We start from the raw sequence: 17,789 nt of genomic DNA on the forward strand, positions 1-17,789 counted from the left end.
CTGTTATCATAGACTGAACTATTAAATACTGTTTATTATTCTTTGTTTCTTTTGTTTTTAATGAGTGACTGTGTCCCTGTGGGTCACCGTGAAATAAAGAGAAGTCTGAAAGTCAAAAAAAAGGTTGCAGCAGTGCCTAGCAGAAGAACAAAGACCACCCCTTCTCTCAATTTCTCCTCAGGAAGGAAGCAGAATATTGCCAACATACAGAACATTTCTCTGATGATCACCAACACAACAGCTGGTTGCAGTGAATAAACATTACCAGCTAGGGGTGAGAAAGGAGATTATATATTATCAGCGTCTTTCAGGACTGACACCGGGATTATGAAAGAAGCCAGGCAGTGGATCTGGAGGAGAACAATGCAGTCAGCTGCTCCTGACACGTCAAGACAAAAAGAAGCCACCACAGTCTTTCCCCATTCGTTGATCCAGCTCCTATCAGGGTGTCTGTCTACTGAATACATAATTATTCATTCAAGCATTGAGTTTTTCAGAGATACTTTATCTATAATTAGAATTTACTAAATGCCCGCATACTGTATATGTTTGCACATGCATGTTTTAAGGGTTTTGATGTGTAACACAATCTGAAACAATGAGTTTGCAGGATTTGGGGAGAGAGAAATGAAATTAGCATAAAGTCAAACAAAAGGACAAAGATAATTAAATCAGTTAAAAAATAAACAATGTTTGCCCACTTGCTGGTATTACCACTACAGAGCAGGAATCCTAATTAAATAACTTCATAGAATTGTTATAATGTTAAAAAACACTAACACAGTGTTGGAAAGGGCGTTTACTCAAATGCTGTACTCAAATACAATAAAGTATTTTACTTAAGTATTTCACTTTAATGCCATTTTATGCTCCACTACATTTACACAGAGGGAAATATTGTACTTTTTACTCCGCTACATATATTTAACAGCTCGAGTTGCCTTTCAAATTAGGATTGTACAAATAAAATATGATTAACTCATAAAACACGATGCTGTGCCATAGTGTTAGATTCTCCCGGTTCTTTTATTGACAGTCCGAGGATTTCAGCCGGAGAGTTCTGCAGTTCCCAATAGCAGTTTTATTCAAGTCACAGAAGTCACAGGTAAAGTACATACAGCGCTGGGCTCGGAGTGACAGAGGCCTCATGGACCTCTGGCAGTGAGCCCCGACTCTTTCATGCATATGCTTTTTAAAGGGTTGGCTGGACCGAGTACTATACATGACTGTCTCTAACTGGCCATTTCGGTGTGTGCGTCACAGATAGTGCATCCCTGGTGTGGTCATATAATACTCAAACACTTGTGGATGTTGTTTGCGTAGGCGTGTATCTCTAATCATAACTTTAGAATATGATTAGCACAACAAAATTATTACAATCAAGGTCCGTCTGGTACATTCTGTCTATCTTCTTCACAAAACAATACAGGAGAAGCCACGTCTGTGGAGGTCAGATTGACATATTCTGTTCACTCTCATGAGGAGAGAGTAACTTTATTTGAGAAGGCCTGAAACATTCTATGGTCATATTAAATTCTAATTCAACAATTCCCCTTTTGACATGATTTTATCATGTCAATCCAATAAGAAGTAGGAATGTTGTGTGTATTGTACTGTATTCTTCAGCAGCGAGTCGTCTAGCAGGGCCCCAATCTGCAAACAACCAACCACATCAGAAAGCAGCACAATTACATGGGAGACTTGTCGGCGTCCCCTTTTTGGTATACCTTTACTACATCAATATACAATATGTAGGAAAGGCAGTGCAGATTAATGTGACCTATATGTGGGCAAATATGTGTAAGCTGGTCTTCAATTGCAGTTAATAGCAGCAAGCAGTCTTCCTTGCACAGTGCATGTGGAAATTTCTAAACAAAGTGATTAAACCATATGATTAAAAGCACAATAAGCAACAACATCTATAAGTATCACGCCTCTAAGTGTGTGGATAGCTATATATGGGTATGTATTAAACGTTAGCAGTTTATGGTGTGTGCAGCCAAGGGCGGGATCCTCTTCATCCTGAGAGAGAAATCTGTGGAAGAGCTTCATTAGAATAGTGGAGTAATTAATAAAGAGGTGGTGGAAATTTATCATTGATGGAAGCTGTAATACATTTTAGACGGAGGTGCCTGATGCAAGGACTGCAGCAACAACCACAGAGTTACTGAAAGAGTTACTGCAACCACAGACTAGATAAAGATAGAGCTAATCAGTGTTTTTCATGTGCCAAATGTTTTATCAAAATAAAGTACAAACACCACCTCTTTCTGCTAAAAGAAAATCCAGGGTCATTTTTGTAGTATATCAGAGTGGACTTAGTTAATCATGTCCACATTTTTGTTTATAGTGACCCATCAGTAGAGAGATTATTCAAAACCAGCGGCTAACATGTCGGCTAATTTATATTCATCAGGCACTCTGAGAATGTCAATTGCATCTATGTGGGTATGTGAGTTCTAGTAAAGGTTAAATGTACTTCTTTGGGTGTGGTAGTGGTGGTGGGAGGTCGTCCTCAGGATCAGGGTCAGTAGTAGAGTCTTAGGTCAGGTGTAGAGGTTCTTAAGTCAGTCTGAACCTCAGTCAACGTCCTGTCTTTTTAGGCCTTGTGTCAGGGGACAGTGAGTCTCATGGATCCAGTCATTCAGTTTGTCTGTCAGTCCTCTCTTTACTGTGAGGCAGCCTCTGCTGCCATGTGGGGTCCCTCCCAAAGGGGTGGGAACCAATTGAGCTTGTTGACCTCTCTTAAGGTCCAGTCTCCTGTTTCTACAGGAGAGTTGTCGTGGCTTTGTTCCTTTGTGAGTATTTCCGTTAACTGTTGGGAAATACTCATCACAGTGTTTTTCAACTTTGACATATTCATGTGTACTTTCATACTGTAAGAGTAATGGTGGCATATCAGTGGTAAATGGACAGGGCATTTTTCTTCCTGTCAGTATCTCATGTGGACTAACATTCATGGTGGAAGTTTGTGTCTGCACAGACTTTCGCTAGTCCTTTTTGATAGTTCTGTTTGCTCCTTCAACCAGTCCTTGTGAGGCTGGGTGGTATGCTGCCCTTAGATGAGTGCTGTAACCTTAGAGCTAGCACAGTGGCCTCCACTGTGAGCTTCTTGGCACAACATGTTTAGTAGTCCAGTCCTTTATCTCTCCATACTTGTTTTTATCCTTTATTCATTTGTTTTAACATAGTGAAATATTGTATGCGTATCTGTACAGAATCAGTGAATGGCACAGTGCCCCGTGCCCAAGTGTGGACCTAATCAAGAAGCTTCCACACAGACTCTTACCAGTCTTAGTGCTTGATCGGTAGGGTTTCCCCCAGTCTCACCACTCGTTTTAATTCACAGTGATTCTGAAACGCCCAAGCCGAATTGTCCCCTTAGTAATCCATTGCCCCGACAGAGCTGCTTGTTGACCTGGATCAGGTGTTGGGATCCCCAATCAGTAGTGACTGATCAATGCCAAACACCTCATTCAGTTAAAACATCATCCAAGCAGGGGGTACAGCAACAGAGGAGAGAGTTACTCTGTAGTTCTTTAATGTTCTGCACACACAATTCCCTCTGTGGTTTGTCATCAGGGGTTATGTGAATCATTTGTTTGTAGGGGTTGTACCCTAGTGTTGTCCTTGCTGCCATATCTGACATGGTGAAAAAGTTGTATACGTGCTTTCACAGAGTCGGTGATTGCCCGAGTGAGGACCCAAACAAGAAGCTTCTACACAGATTCTATTAATCTGTGCGCTTGTTTGCTGGGGGTTCTCCCAGTCTTATCACTCGTTTTAATTCACAGTGACTCCAAAACACCTTAGTTTATGTGTCCCATTATTCAGTTGCAATATCATCCAGGCAGGAAACTGCCCACATTGTCATGGAAAATAACAAACTTGTCCCTGTGTCCTTGTTTGTTTATTATTTTCATTTTATTTACTTATTTGTTTATTTTTATTTTTTATTTATTTTTTTTAATTTTATTTTATTTTTTAAAAAAAAAACCATCACTCTCATCAGTGGCATCACTCTCATCAGTGGCATCACTCTCAACAGTGGCATCACTCTCAACAGTGGCATCACTCTCAACAGTGGCATCACTCTCAACAGTGGCATCGCGGCATCACTCTCATCAGTGGCATCACTCCTTAGCGGCATCGCCCTTGCGGCATCGGTTAGCTACCCGGAAAATATATACAATAGTGTACAGTATGGAGGAAAGCAAAATGTCCTGCCCTAAAATTTGGGAGACAACTCTCAGTGGTTATTTACCCAGTGAGTTCTGTCCCTTATCAGGCCAAATTAGCTGTCCTTGGACACTTATTTTCTTTTCCCTCAACTGTGACTATGTGGTTCTGTACTTTACATGTGACTACAACATTTCAATGTGGTTTAGTTATACTATACTATTTTGGTTTACGTTTTAGCGAATGTAGGAACAACATTATTCAGACAACTTTGATTTGAGTATGGCCAATGTGCAGAAATTCTATCTCAAAAAGGTTTTCTGCTTACCCTTACTCAGGCGCGCCTTGAAGTTGTCTGAAAAAGTTTTCCTCCACTCACTCCGGGGTTCCTCAACGGGACACGTCTCGGAGTTTGCCAATCCGGGTCACGGCACCAATTGTTAGATTCTCCCGGTTCTTTTATTGACAGTCCGAGGATTTCAGCCGGAGAGTTCTGCAGTTCCCAATAGCAGTTTTATTCAAGTCACAGAAGTCACAGGTAAAGTACATACAGCGCTGGGCTCGGAGTGACAGAGGCCTCATGGACCTCTGGCAGTGAGCCCCGACTCTTTCATGCATATGCTTTTTAAAGGGTTGGCTGGACCGAGTACTATACATGACTGTCTCTAACTGGCCATTTCGGTGTGTGCGTCACAGATAGTGCATCCCTGGTGTGGTCATATAATACTCAATCACTTGTGGATGTTGTTTGCGTAGGCGTGTATCTCTAATCATAACTTTAGAATATGATTAGCACAACAAAATTATTACAATCAAGGTCCGTCTGGTACATTCTGTCTATCTTCTTCACAAAACAATACAGGAGAAGCCACGTCTGTGGAGGTCAGATTGACATATTCTGTTCACTCTCATGAGGAGAGAGTAACTTTATTTGAGAAGGCCTGAAACATTCTATGGTCATATTAAATTCTAATTCAACAATAGATTAAACCATCCGGCCGTATATGAAGTAGTAAAAAAGTGCTGCACCTCCACCAGCTGTGACAGGAAAATGCTGCTTATGTGTTAAAGTATCAGTAATAATATTCCACTAATATGCTATACTGTATATAATCATGTAACTCTTTGAAAGGGACCATTCTGCCCAACAAGTACTTTTACTTTAATACTTTAACTACATTTTGCTCTTGTGTACTTTTACTTAAGTGAAACCTTGATTGTATGAGTATTTTTACTGTAGGCCTATTGCTACTTTTAGTTAGGTGAAACATATGAGTACTTCTTCCACCGCACCCCATATAAGGTGCTTTTTTTTTTTAATAATAGGCAACGACATCTCAGTGCAATTTCATCATCCTGAGACATCATACCGCTTCTCCAGATTGATGGCTTTTCACAGAGCCTTTGTGGTCACAGAACAATAGGAAATGAGCGGGAGGCCTCGATGTGTCACATGTGGTGCCTTTGATTAACATACTAGACTTGTTTGTGTAACAGGATCTCGGGGTGAGGCTAGAACACCAAAATCTGAATCAGACTATTGCAGGGGGTACAAAAATGTTTTAATTTAGTGGAAGCACATATAAGTGATTGAGTCTGACCAATACAAACACATGCAGGATGTCTTATTTTGCACCGTGGGTACTCAGAGAACACATGGCCTATTTAACCAACAGTTTGATAAGACTTGATAAGAACATTGTTGTTAGATTATGCACAATATATTGCTCCTGTGTCTCAAATGTGACAGGCATACAATGTCTTTCCTTGTATGCGGCACATGCACAATAATCACATTCTTTACTGAACTTGGTGCTCGCTAAACCTGCTGATCTACTTGTGTTTTCGTTACATGGGCGATTCTGCATTTGGTCTGATCTGTTAGTTACGAAAGGGGAAACTACTTTTAATACACAGCCAAAACAGTTTAGTAGCTTATACAAGAGGAGGGATGGGGCAACAGCCCAGCATAATGCAAGAGATAGTTTGGGTAAATGGTGTCTTCCACTCTTTGTTCACTGTTCCTTAGCTGGGAGTGGTTAGTGATAAAGTGATTTTTTCAGACACTGCTGCCATTCAAGGGGAGGGTGTGTGTGTGTGGGTGTGTGTGTGTGTGTGTCTCACTGATGGCTGTAAGCTGAAGTCTACAGAATATCTTCAGTGAGTGTATGATGTATGGCTTTAAGCTGCCATAGGTGTCTCTATGGAAGGGTTTAAGGGTGGAGGAGGGGCTGTTGTTTAACTTAGCAGCAGCAGCAGCAGCCAGTGGGTGCTACTGTAGGTGCACAAAAACGCACTATGTGTGATTTACACTGACCCCCTCAGTGTTTACAACTATCAGTAGCATTATTATGATATAGTATTATAAGTTTGATTGGATGTTTCCAACCTTAACAGAGAACCTCCCCATCTCCAGTGATCAGTCATATACATATGTGTGTGTGTGTGTGACACCAGCATTATGGCTTTGTCAGATGTTTGCCTAGGTAACAGCGAGTGGAACCGGATATAAAACCATCCATGTATTATGTCGTGAAATAGGAAGGAGATGAAATTTGTCATGACTCAACCAACCTGCTTCTGCAAAAAAAAAAAAAAAAAAAACCCTCATGTTACTGTGAAAAGTTTGAGGCACCCCTCCCCCACCTCCACATGGTAGCTGATGCGTGACTGTGAGAGCGTGGAAGAAGGGCTCCCCTTGAAAGAAAGTAAGTCCGCTGCAGCTTTACAATTCCATAAGAAACGGTGTTGTTACACGGCCTGTGGCTCTGATCGCCACGCAAAGTCACCGTGGGACACTTTATTGAACTGGCTTTAGACGCGCTATCAACAGGTAAGCTCAAAGCCAGTGGAGCAAGCACAGTTAAAAGAAGAAAAAAAAAAAAAAACTAAAACATAATCCTAGCCTCCACTGTATGGCATCATGGGAATTGAAACCAAGGTGATTTAAAGTACAGATCCAGCCCACATGACTTAATCAAACACCCAAAGGCTGTCAGAGCAGCTGCAGCAGAGTGTTCAGGACCGGACCGGTCCCAGAAACATATTTACGATTTAAAAGTGATGCCTTTAGTCGGCGTGCATTAGCTGAGACAAAGTGAACTACATCTTAAGGGTTTTTGTTGTGATCCGTGCCACGTGACGCGCCCTGTGGGTTTTTTGAGGTTGCCGTGCACGCGCCCCATCTTCCCTTTGAGGCTGGTGGAGGGAGAGGGCGCGCGCCCCGGAGCTCAACAGCTGCACAGTGAGGAGGACTCTCCGAGTCACAGCCAACATGATTCACGGCCAAACTATTGAATAGGTGAGCCGTCCGCCGCCGGCAGCGAGCTGTGAAATGAAGAAGAGACTCACAGGAACGGCCTCGCTCGCTGAACCGGGCCGTCCGCAGTGTCAGTGTCATTATTAATGCGGAAATTTCTGAGTTGGTGGGTATTGTTTGGTGAGTTTCTACAGTTGAGTCCAAGTCCAGACCACTGAAGGTGTAGCTTCACTCTGCTAACGTTTGGTGACCCTGCGTGGGGGTTCACGGCTCCACTCGCCGTAAACTTGGCGACGTTAGCGTGGCGTTTACTGTCTCGTTTTGTCGGGGTTTTAAAAGTGTGGAAAGTGGCGTCAAACTAGGCAGAAAGCAGCGACGTGAGTACCCTCGGTGTGGTCGGTGTGTCGGTGTGTTACAGCCTGTTGTCATGAAAGTTACGTCGTCGCTCCCGGATCGAGTCTGTGTTTGACTTCGTGTTAGCTTAACTCAGCCTCTTGGTGATGTGAAGCGTCCTCACTCCGAGTTAACCTGACTGATATCGATCTGTGTGTCTCAACAACACACACGCACACACACAAAAAAAGAAAAAGAAAAAAAAAAGCTGAAGCAAGTCCTCGTGTTGTTGCTTATTATGCGCACATAGAAATGTAATAAGCTCACAGTGAGACGGGCACTGACTTTAGTGGTGGAGTTCACGGTGAGTTAATTCGTAAACTGTGACTTAAGAGCATCCCACCACGAGTAAACTAACGCTAATGGTGTTAACGAGGGCTGAGCTCACTTGAATAACAAGGTGGCTAACGCTGCCTCACACAAAGCGTGCCTGAGCTTAAAAAAAAAAAAATCACACTGGGTCATTATCCACTGCTGCCTGTGCCCACCTGGATTAAGGCAAAAGGACAACCAGGCAAAGTAATTCTAGCTGAACAATCCATGGTGAACTGGGCACCAGCGCATATAGGCCACGTTTAAGATATGAAATCATTCATATTAGGGAGACTGGGGGGGTGACTCACTGGGAAATCACAAGCATTGTCAATGGTGAATTGGGAGTTTCCCTTTGATCAACCAGCAGTGCCCGCTAGTAATACCAAACGGATGGTGTAGTTTTAGTGAAGTGATAAACAAAAGCTTCTACAGATACTGTGATAGTGGACTGCCATATGTTCTGCTGTAGTCAGCCTTGGCTTGTATTTGCATGAGTCCTTGAACTTCCTGATTCATTCTCTCCACTCCAATCACACTAAAAAGGGGGGGGTTTGAATTCCCTTAACTTTTCTCTCTCTATAAAGAAGCAGTTCTTCTTTATACATGGTGAAAGAGCCGACATGACAACACTGCGAGGAGGAGTGCAACTTCAGAAACAGAAGTTTTTATGTCTTGGGTGTCTCGCCATAGCTAAATGTTGTTTACTGCTACTCAAACTAAGTCCATATGAATCTTTGTCTTGGTTTTGGGTATGATCTAAAAGTAGAACTTAAAGGCTTAACTATTACCATAACAGTTTAATATAATTTAATATATGATAATAATGGTACTTAAATTTATGCCATACTTTTATTCAGCTGCAGTATATTGTCTAACAATTATATCATTTTTTTCTTATTTGGAAACAATGTAGTTTACAAATTTAGCTTTTTCTTTGAACAAAAACATGTTTAAATGTGAGCTGGAATGACTCTATACACTTATATTAACTTTTATTAAGTCAGTATGATGTTAAGTATAGCCAAAGTGTGTAGTTGAGTCTCTCAAACTAAGGTATACATGCTGAGAATTAAGAAATGTTTCAGTGGCCAGAGGAAATGAGTTGTTTGTGCTGTTGATGGCTAAAAAAGATACATTTCCTGTTTCAGTATAAGGGAAGGCAATTCTGTGTGTGCCCTGTTTTATATAGGCTGAAGTAAGGTAGTAGCTACCTGATTCTGTTTTGACCTTCACTAGTTTCTAAAGACACGTTTCCCATTGTTTACAGGTTCCTAATAATCTGAAAAGTGCACAGCATTGTTGCTCCGCCTGCAGAGAACAATGCCGACTCACTCGTTGCTGCCGTTTGTGGAGAGCCCAGATGGACTTGCCCAAGATATTACCAGTAACAATGCGAGCATCCCAGGGGCTGGCTCTAGCATGACACCACACGCCACATACTCAGAAAAGGCTGTGTTGCAATCTGGAGGAAGTGCACCGCTATCCTGTATGTTCTGTGATGAGACTTTCTCTCATCAGGATGAGCTAGGGCCCCACGTGTTAACACAGCACCCCACCACTTTCTTTGAGCCCGCTGTGCTTCGAGTCGAAGCAGAATTCCGGATCCCGGGAGAGAGACCGCGGCCCAAGCCGAGCAGCCTCCCTACAGAGAAAGTAGAGGTTCACAGCTGTATCGTGTGTGGTCAGGTTTCACAAGATGCCAGTGAGGTGGAGGCCCACATGAGGAAGCACAAGGACTACTTTACATACTGCTGCAATGTCTGTGGACGGCGCTTCAGAGAGCCATGGTTCCTCAAGAACCACATGAAGATGCATGTAAAACCAGGAGCAAAGAGCAAGGCCCAGCAAGACCTGGAGACCCCAGCCACAGTCAATGGCATCGTCCAAGACCCTGCACCAGAGCCTGTAGTCACTCTGTACAAAATGTGCATGGTCTGTGGGTTTTTCTTCCCTGACTATGACAGTTTGGCTGAACATAGTAAAGTGCATAATCGCGAGGTGGAGACAGGTAAAGACAAAGAGAACATGGATGGCACTGCTGAATCCCTTGCCAAGCAGGAAACATTTCTTCTCAATCTAAGACTTGTGCCTCGCTCTGCAGGAAATAGTTTGCAACAAGAGAGATCATCAAAATGGATTCCTCAGCTAGACCCCTTCAACACATACCAGGCCTGGCAACTTGCCACAAAGGGCAAGATAGCAGTTGGTCCTAATACTACTAAAGATACTGGCCAAGAAGCCAGCACAGACAACGAAGAATGCAGCTCTGATAAGGAGGAGTTGAATAATATTTGGCCGGAGGGACAAGGAGACAAAGCTACGAAAGAGGTCCTTGGGAGAGAGCTCCGTTCTCAGCAGCAGACAGCAGTGGAAAACCCAGAACCACAGCGGAGGTCTCTGATGCAAAAAGACAAGGACAAGGAAAGGCCAACCACTTGTGAGGAATGTCAAAGGACCTTCAGGACCTACCATCAGTTAGTTCTCCACTCCAGGGTCCACAAGCGTGAGAGAGGTGGTGAGGAGAGTCCAGCGTCTGTTGATGGGAAGCTGTCACGAGCGGGCTCTCATGAGCAACCAGAGGAAGGCTCTGAGGAGGGCTTTGAGGAAGCAGCTTTGACAGAAAACCTGGGTCCAGGTAAATTTATGGCTCTCGACAAGCTCATGCTTAACCCATACTGTCTTCAAAGTGACTTAAAAATCAAGTTGCTCACAACCCTGTTACAAAGTGCGCCCTCTGCTGATGGGAGGGATGATAACACATGCACCACTCTTTTTTCTGTCCAATTCCTTTCTATGTAGTTACATGTCTGTCTGTTTTCAAAGGTGAAGATGGTTTCGATCGATCAAAAGTCAGATCAAAAGAGTGCAGTTACTGTGGCAAATCATTCCGATCGAGCTATTACCTCACAGTTCATCTGAGGACTCATACAGGTATGTCCAACGCGTTTGGCTATAATGATTATTTTATAAATATAAGGCTGCATACATTAGCTGGGTTTTATACAGCTGGTCTAAACGTGTGGCTGCTATTTGAAACACTGCTTGTTCTTAACAGCTGTCTGTCTGTTTCAGGTGAAAAACCGTTTAAGTGCGCTTACTGCGACTACGCTGCAGCCCAGAAGACTTCATTGAAATATCACCTGGATCGGCGTCACAAGGACAAACCTTATGTGGACATTTCCAGTAGACCCGTGCCCTCTCCTAATGATGAAAAACATGGAAATGACAATGAAATTCCTGCTTCAAACAGATCCAAACTTTGGGTTCCTGGAGCCAGATTGTGCACCAGTGGAAAGCCAGAGGACAGGATTGATAGCTTAGGGAGCAAGCTTGGCAAACCACTCGTGCAGATGAACACGGAGTATGAGAAAATAATTGCTAAGTCTGCTTACTCCCCGATTGATGATGTGGTAGTTAAATGCCCCGCACCTGTTAACCTGAAGATAGAAAGGGAGGAGATAAAAGAGGAGAATTCTGAGGCCCCATTAAATCTGTCCTTAAAAGTGTCTCTCTCCATCCCTGCCAGTGCAGAACCCAAAAATGCATTACTTCCTATCGCCTGTTCCCTCTGTGCCTATAAAACCATGTACCCAGAGGTCCTGGTAATGCACAAAAAGCTGACGCATAAAGACAAGTCAGACAGTACAAACAAAAATGGATATGGAGGCAGTTTGAAACAAAAACGTTACACAGGCTGCCCCCCTGCACTTGATGGGAAAGATGTCACCCCACTTCCGATGATTGACCGGCGCCACCCTCGTCGAACCAAGTCGCCACCTCCTCAACCGGCAAAGTCACAAGAAAAGACTCCCACTAAACCACCTCCTGGTCCCAGGCGCTCCCCTATCCACGCCCCCCAACAGGATGCTGTCCAGGAGGCCCAGCGTCATAGACATAACATTGATTCACATCCCAGTCAAGACTCCTCCAGGTACACAGAGCTCATGAGGAAATCCAACACAGGCGGCAAGTATGTCATGGAGCGAGCAGGCCCCGCGGACAGAGTGGGAATTGGTGAGAGGAGTTACCCGGCCAGAAGTGGCGTCATTTGGCACTCCGATGCTGCCAGGCTGTGCCTGTCGAGCCGTTTTGGGACCCTCCCTCAGATGGATTTTGGAGAACCTTCCAGCAAAAGATTAAAGTATGTGGTACCTACAGGCAGGGAAGCTGACTCCTCTGAGAAGCCTGGCTTCAGAGGACCAGCAGGAGATGGATCCAACAGGCTGCTTATCTCAGGGAGAAGTGTGAAAACCACATCACAAGGGTCGGCCGCCTCCACGGTTTCTGAGAGCCTCGGCCCTTTGAAAGCCACATCTACGGCTATTGGAGGAGGTTTGGACACAGAGTGGAGCATGATGAACCTTCTGCGCTCCTACACCCCCAATGACTTGGCCTCTCTCTATCACAGCACACCAGCCAACCCCAGTCATGGAGGGCTGGCCAACCCTAGAGCAGGTATGTATTAGGTCAGCTGGCTCTGTAGAGCTACAAACCATAGTATGGTTTTTATTCAATGGAGGCTACTTTACATCTGCATATTCTAGCAGGCTGTAGAGTTAACATTTAAGATGTTTTCTCAGGGGGCAGAGCTGTGCTGTACCAACACTTACCCACTCTGCCCAACCTGCAGAGGAGAGACCCCCCAGGCCCCTTCCCTAATCAACGCTATGGGACCTCTGACAAAAGTACCTAAAGTGGCACTAAGGTAAAAGGTGACACACGTAAAATTAGAGCCTCCTTTTTTCTCAAACCCTGACCAGCATCTTTTTAAAGTTTGGGAATGACCCTTGATATAAACAAATCAAGTCATATTTGAAAAATAAAACAGTGTTGTTTTTCCTTCTCTCTAGATTTGAACTGTGCTGCTACCTTATTTTGGAGAACTTCTCGGAAAGTTTGTTTAATATATGGAGAGAGATGGGTCGTGCTCTTGGCTCCCCTGATTTAATATTTTTCAATAGAGGAAAATTGTGTTGCGTAGACATTTCAGGCCTTTAGTGTGCATTTGTTTTCTTTTTTGAATGAAAAAGTGCAGATCACCCCCTATCTGAAGATACTGTTTCACTGGTGTGCACTGTGAATTTATTTTCCACTCAAAACAGTAGCTCAATCCATGTTTGACCCACACTAATGTTCAGATATCTGTCTAAGACATAACAGTACAATTTGTATGTGGAATAACATAAATATATCTGTAAGCTTTCAGTACATAAAAATTGTATGAAGTAAAAACTTAAATATAAATTTGTGTGAAATATTGCTGCTCTGTTCACCTGCTGTTGATGTCCAGGCAGTAATTAAGCACTGTTCTAATTTGTTTTCCTTTTCCAAGGCACTGAAGGGTGTGGGTATTTTCTGTGGAGCAACTTGACGGCTTCGGCCCAGTGGTTAACAAACAGGCCACAGTAACGAGTCCTGTGGATGCTGAAGTGGTCTACCTCACGTTGTGCTCTAGACACTGTTGTTTTTGCTAAGCTGCTGTAGCTATCATGTCAGCTGAGCCTCCGCAGCTCGTCGTCCATCCACCAGAACTGGATGTTTGGTCTTGGGCGAGATGGACGTGTTTGTCCGGCACCACATTATAAATACAAACTCATCTGGTGACGACTGCTGCTGAGGCCATATGACATAATTAACTGTAACACCATTTGGGTTGTGGATTTCCTTGATAAACGCTGCGTTTTCAAGCCCAGTTTTATACACAGAACAGATTTTGCGGCTATTATTTGTCCTTTTGAAATGGCAAATGGCCGTCATCTGCTTTAGCGGTGCCTCAAATCCATAAGCTGTAAAACGTACCGAATTGCACGGTTTCTGGTCGTGTAATAAATGGGCGTGCTGTATTATTTGGACTGCACATTTAGTCACTACTCAGGAGTTTTGCTTTTACCATGCAGAGTCCTGAAAGTGTTGTTTTGTTTCAAGTGGCAGCAGTCAGTCCTGGCTGATCATCAAGTAGCCATTTAGATGTCGTATGCCTGTGTAGATTGGAAGAAATAATACAAAAGCAGCTATGTTGAGTAATGGCTCAATTAATTCTACACTGTGAATAAGAAGTCTCAGGTTAACTCATATTTACAAGCTGTTTAGTGTTTTTGCCCCTTTAAACGTTGGGGTTAAGTTATTTCTTTTTTTTTTGTTGTTATTCACATTACATGTGTACTTATGTAAAAATGAAAATATTGTTTGAGATTTGTATGACACATTTCAATAATAAAGCGACAGGCGAAAAGTTCTGTGGCGTCATTGGTTTCCTGGCGGCTGGACACGTGGACGCCCACAATCCACCGAGCACAGCACACAGGCTGAGCTGCAGTCTGACAGCGGTTTGGTGTTAAAAACCAAAACACATCTGCCGGGTTTAGGTCACACAGAAGCGCAGCTGGAATACTTGTTCAATTGTTTTTTCAACTCCGCCATCTTCTGTTTTGTATCACAACTTGCCAATCTAATACACGTTAAGACTCTTCCTACTGTTTCTTTTTAGCGTCGTGTCGTCGAGAGGGGCCCCATTAACTATTGTGGATGTGGTCGTTAGTCTTTCTGGGATCCTTTCACGTGCACAAAAGGAACACTTGGGACTAGACCTACACAACCTGTGCAGTTATTAAATGACAAGACAAAAGAATAAACAATTTAAAAGAAAACTGCACAACCCAAAAAGAGTGGGAAGTAAGATTTACACTACACCATCTTAACTAAAATAAAGTTCACTTTGAATCTGAAACATTTAAGTTTAGAGATGTGATCGATGTAGGATGGTGTAAGGTTCTTTCTGATGAAGCTCAATATAGACTAAGGTGAGTTAACAATAACAATCAGAGTAAGATTCCCCCAGCACCCTCAGCCCCTAACAAGAAGCAACTTTGACTGCATGCATCATTTCCATACCTCTGTTACAAAGAAAGGATGTATTAACTATAGTTTTGATATGGGAATGCATCATTGGTAAAGACGTGTGTGGGTTCACATTAGATTGTGAGGTGTTATTTCCTTTCCTCATTAATGACTTAGATGGGCCACTAGAGGGCAGTATTTACAAAGCCTAGATTTCATTCTTGTCTGCTTGTGGTTTTTAAAGCCCTGCATGTTCAGTCTGAACAGCAGACCTATGTAGTCCAGTTAGTTATGAGAAATGCATATATTGCGGTCAGGATTGAGAATAGAATTAAAGAACTGTGGTGCAAAATCCAGCTTTAGGGTCTATTTGCCTTGATACTGAGTAGACCGTAAAATACACGTTTCTCTTCGTTTTAAAAAGCGCACTTCTCCACACAGGACAAAACAAGTGCTCGTGCTGCTCTCCTTGGTTTGAAACTCGCAGTAATGAGGATACTGCGCTTGTGGCCTCACCCTAATTGGTGATGTCACACAGGTGTTGCTGATCAGCTGTCAAAGGCAACACACCTGGTCACAGCTTCTACACCTGCAGCAAGACACGAGCACACAATCGAGTGTTCCACATCTAGAAACGGAAAACAGAACCTACCAAGGCTGTGCATTTTGTAAACAACAAACTGCAAGGGACAATCTTCAGCACATTGAACACTTTAAACTTTGATTCCACCCCCCCCCCTCCCCTTCCCCTCCTCCCTTTTTGAGTAGACCACATCTGTTTGCTGTCTGTTCCCCTGGGCCAGCACTGTGTAATCTATTGCATTAGCTCACATTAGTGCATATCGCCCATGGGCCTTGGTAATCACAAACGCAAAATGAGCATTTCACTTAGCATCACCCTCATATTCCCCCCCCCACACTATGGCAAACTTAGTGCAAACGCATGGCGGAGGACGCAGGCCGACAACAGCTTATGACATGCATCCCGTCATTCTCGATCCCCGTGTCCAGAATGCTGCAAGGGTTTTCATGTCAGAAGTCCCTTTGACAAGAAAAGATACACTTTGAATTTCCTCTCTGTTTACTTCCTCTCCTGCATGTTTTTCTCTGTAATTCGGGGGCCTCGAGAAATGTTAGAATTCGGGCATTTCTGCTAGAAACTTGGCCTGACCTTTACCTACGTCTTTATTCCTCGTAGATGAATGGCACTGCAGGCCTTCCTTTCATTAAAGCTGCGCCACTGCTGGGCCCAAAGTAATGTTGATTTGATACAGTCATGTCGTAGAAGAAAAGACAGATTCATAACACGGAGCATCTGTTAAGCATCTCTCAACAGATTTTTATTAATGATTAGAACTTTATTTATTTGGCCGCATCAAATAACATTTTCCTGCCTCATTGCCGATCATGCACAGAGACCAAGACAAGGACAACCCAAGAAAAAAAAAATACACGTTTCATGGAAATTCAGTTGGGATTATTGTTGGGGGTTTTTTTTCTCAAAATGCTTTGGCATATAACACCTGAGGTCTTCGCAGCTCCTTATCGAGTTTCTTTCGTCACATTAGGTTTTTGTGTGATGGGGATTCAAGCAGCAGTCATTTTAGTGCACAATTCAATACACAAATGGCATTTTATGCTTGCATTGCCATCCATTCATCTGTTCAGAGTGTTTGGTTTGTAGGGGAGGTTATGTTTCGCAGTTGTGGATACGTTCATCTGTGACTGAGATGTGTTTTAGCATTTCCACCCTTCTCCCTTTGCAGTAGCATGACTATCAAATCTCCTACCTCCCTCCTCTCTTGTAAAGTAAACTTCATGCTTTTCTCCTTCCCCTTAAGTGCTCTCTCCTTTTATTTTCAGTCCTTTCATCACTCATAATTGTTGCCTCCAGATTGTCAACTTGCATGAATTAGCAATTGGGCCAACAAAGCGGACACGGTCAATTGTTGAATATCCTGTCAGAATTTGAGGCAGAAAGTCTGCTCTGGTTGTGATTGTGCATCATCGTCACCCCATTCCTCTGAGGAAGAGGAGCAATGTAATGGTTCCCACAAAAACAGCCGCTGGCCTAAGGAAAGGGATTTGGGTGTCTGGAGACAACAGGGGCCATATGGAGCGGGCTGAGATAGCAAGGCACATGTACAGAATAATGGATGACGTGTCATGTTTCATGTTGCCGAGAAGCCATCAAGAGACTTGGTTTGGGGAAATCAAAAGGCTCACATACAGCAAACGCGACTGTTGGACCATTTAGCATTTTTTTTATTTTTTTGTTTATTTTTATGCTGGGTGAGTGTGAGAATGTGTTGCTCTATTTTCAGTGCCTTTGGTCTGTTGAGGTTACTTGTGAGTAAACACAGTAATGGCTCTGGTCTGCTATTATAAGTTGGCTCATGTATGATATCATAGCAACTTTAACAGCTTAATGACATCATTTCTAGTGACGCTGGGGACACGGCTGTCAGCTAAGACTTTGATCCACACAGAAATATCTCAACAATAGCCATGAAAATGTCTACATTCATGGTCCCCAGATGACGAATCCTAAAGACTCTTGTGATCTCCTGACTTTTCATCTAGCCTGATCATCAGGTCAAGATTTCATGTGATCAATACTTTAGTTTTTGACCACACACCCGCAAAAGGAATAGCGGCATTCCCATCAGCCTCGGCTGTACTTTGTGTTAGTGCTATTTGACAAAGGTTAGCATGCTAACACGCTAAGCTAAACATCAGCATTGTCATTGTGAGCGTGCTAGCACGCTGATGTTAGCGTTTAAGTCAAAGCACAGCTGGGCCTTAG

The 17,789-nt window shown here is 43.3% G+C and overlaps 1 protein-coding gene across 1 annotated transcript; it reads left to right on the forward strand.

Moving 5' to 3' along the window:
• Nucleotides 1-9,466: 9,466 nt before the first annotated feature.
• Nucleotides 9,467-14,378, forward strand: znf217 (zinc finger protein 217). The gene is made up of 5 exons (XM_070840416.1): nucleotides 9,467-10,781; nucleotides 10,970-11,077; nucleotides 11,219-12,601; nucleotides 12,727-12,851; nucleotides 12,997-14,378. The coding sequence occupies exons 1-4, from the start codon at nucleotides 9,467-9,469 to the stop codon at nucleotides 12,837-12,839; spliced, it is 2,919 nt and encodes a 972-aa protein (XP_070696517.1). The 3' UTR covers nucleotides 12,840-12,851; nucleotides 12,997-14,378.
• Nucleotides 14,379-17,789: the final 3,411 nt, after the last annotated feature.

This window comes from Pempheris klunzingeri, chromosome 11 (assembly GCF_042242105.1).
Source record: "Pempheris klunzingeri isolate RE-2024b chromosome 11, fPemKlu1.hap1, whole genome shotgun sequence".
Classification (NCBI taxonomy): Eukaryota; Metazoa; Chordata; class Actinopteri; order Acropomatiformes; family Pempheridae; genus Pempheris; species Pempheris klunzingeri.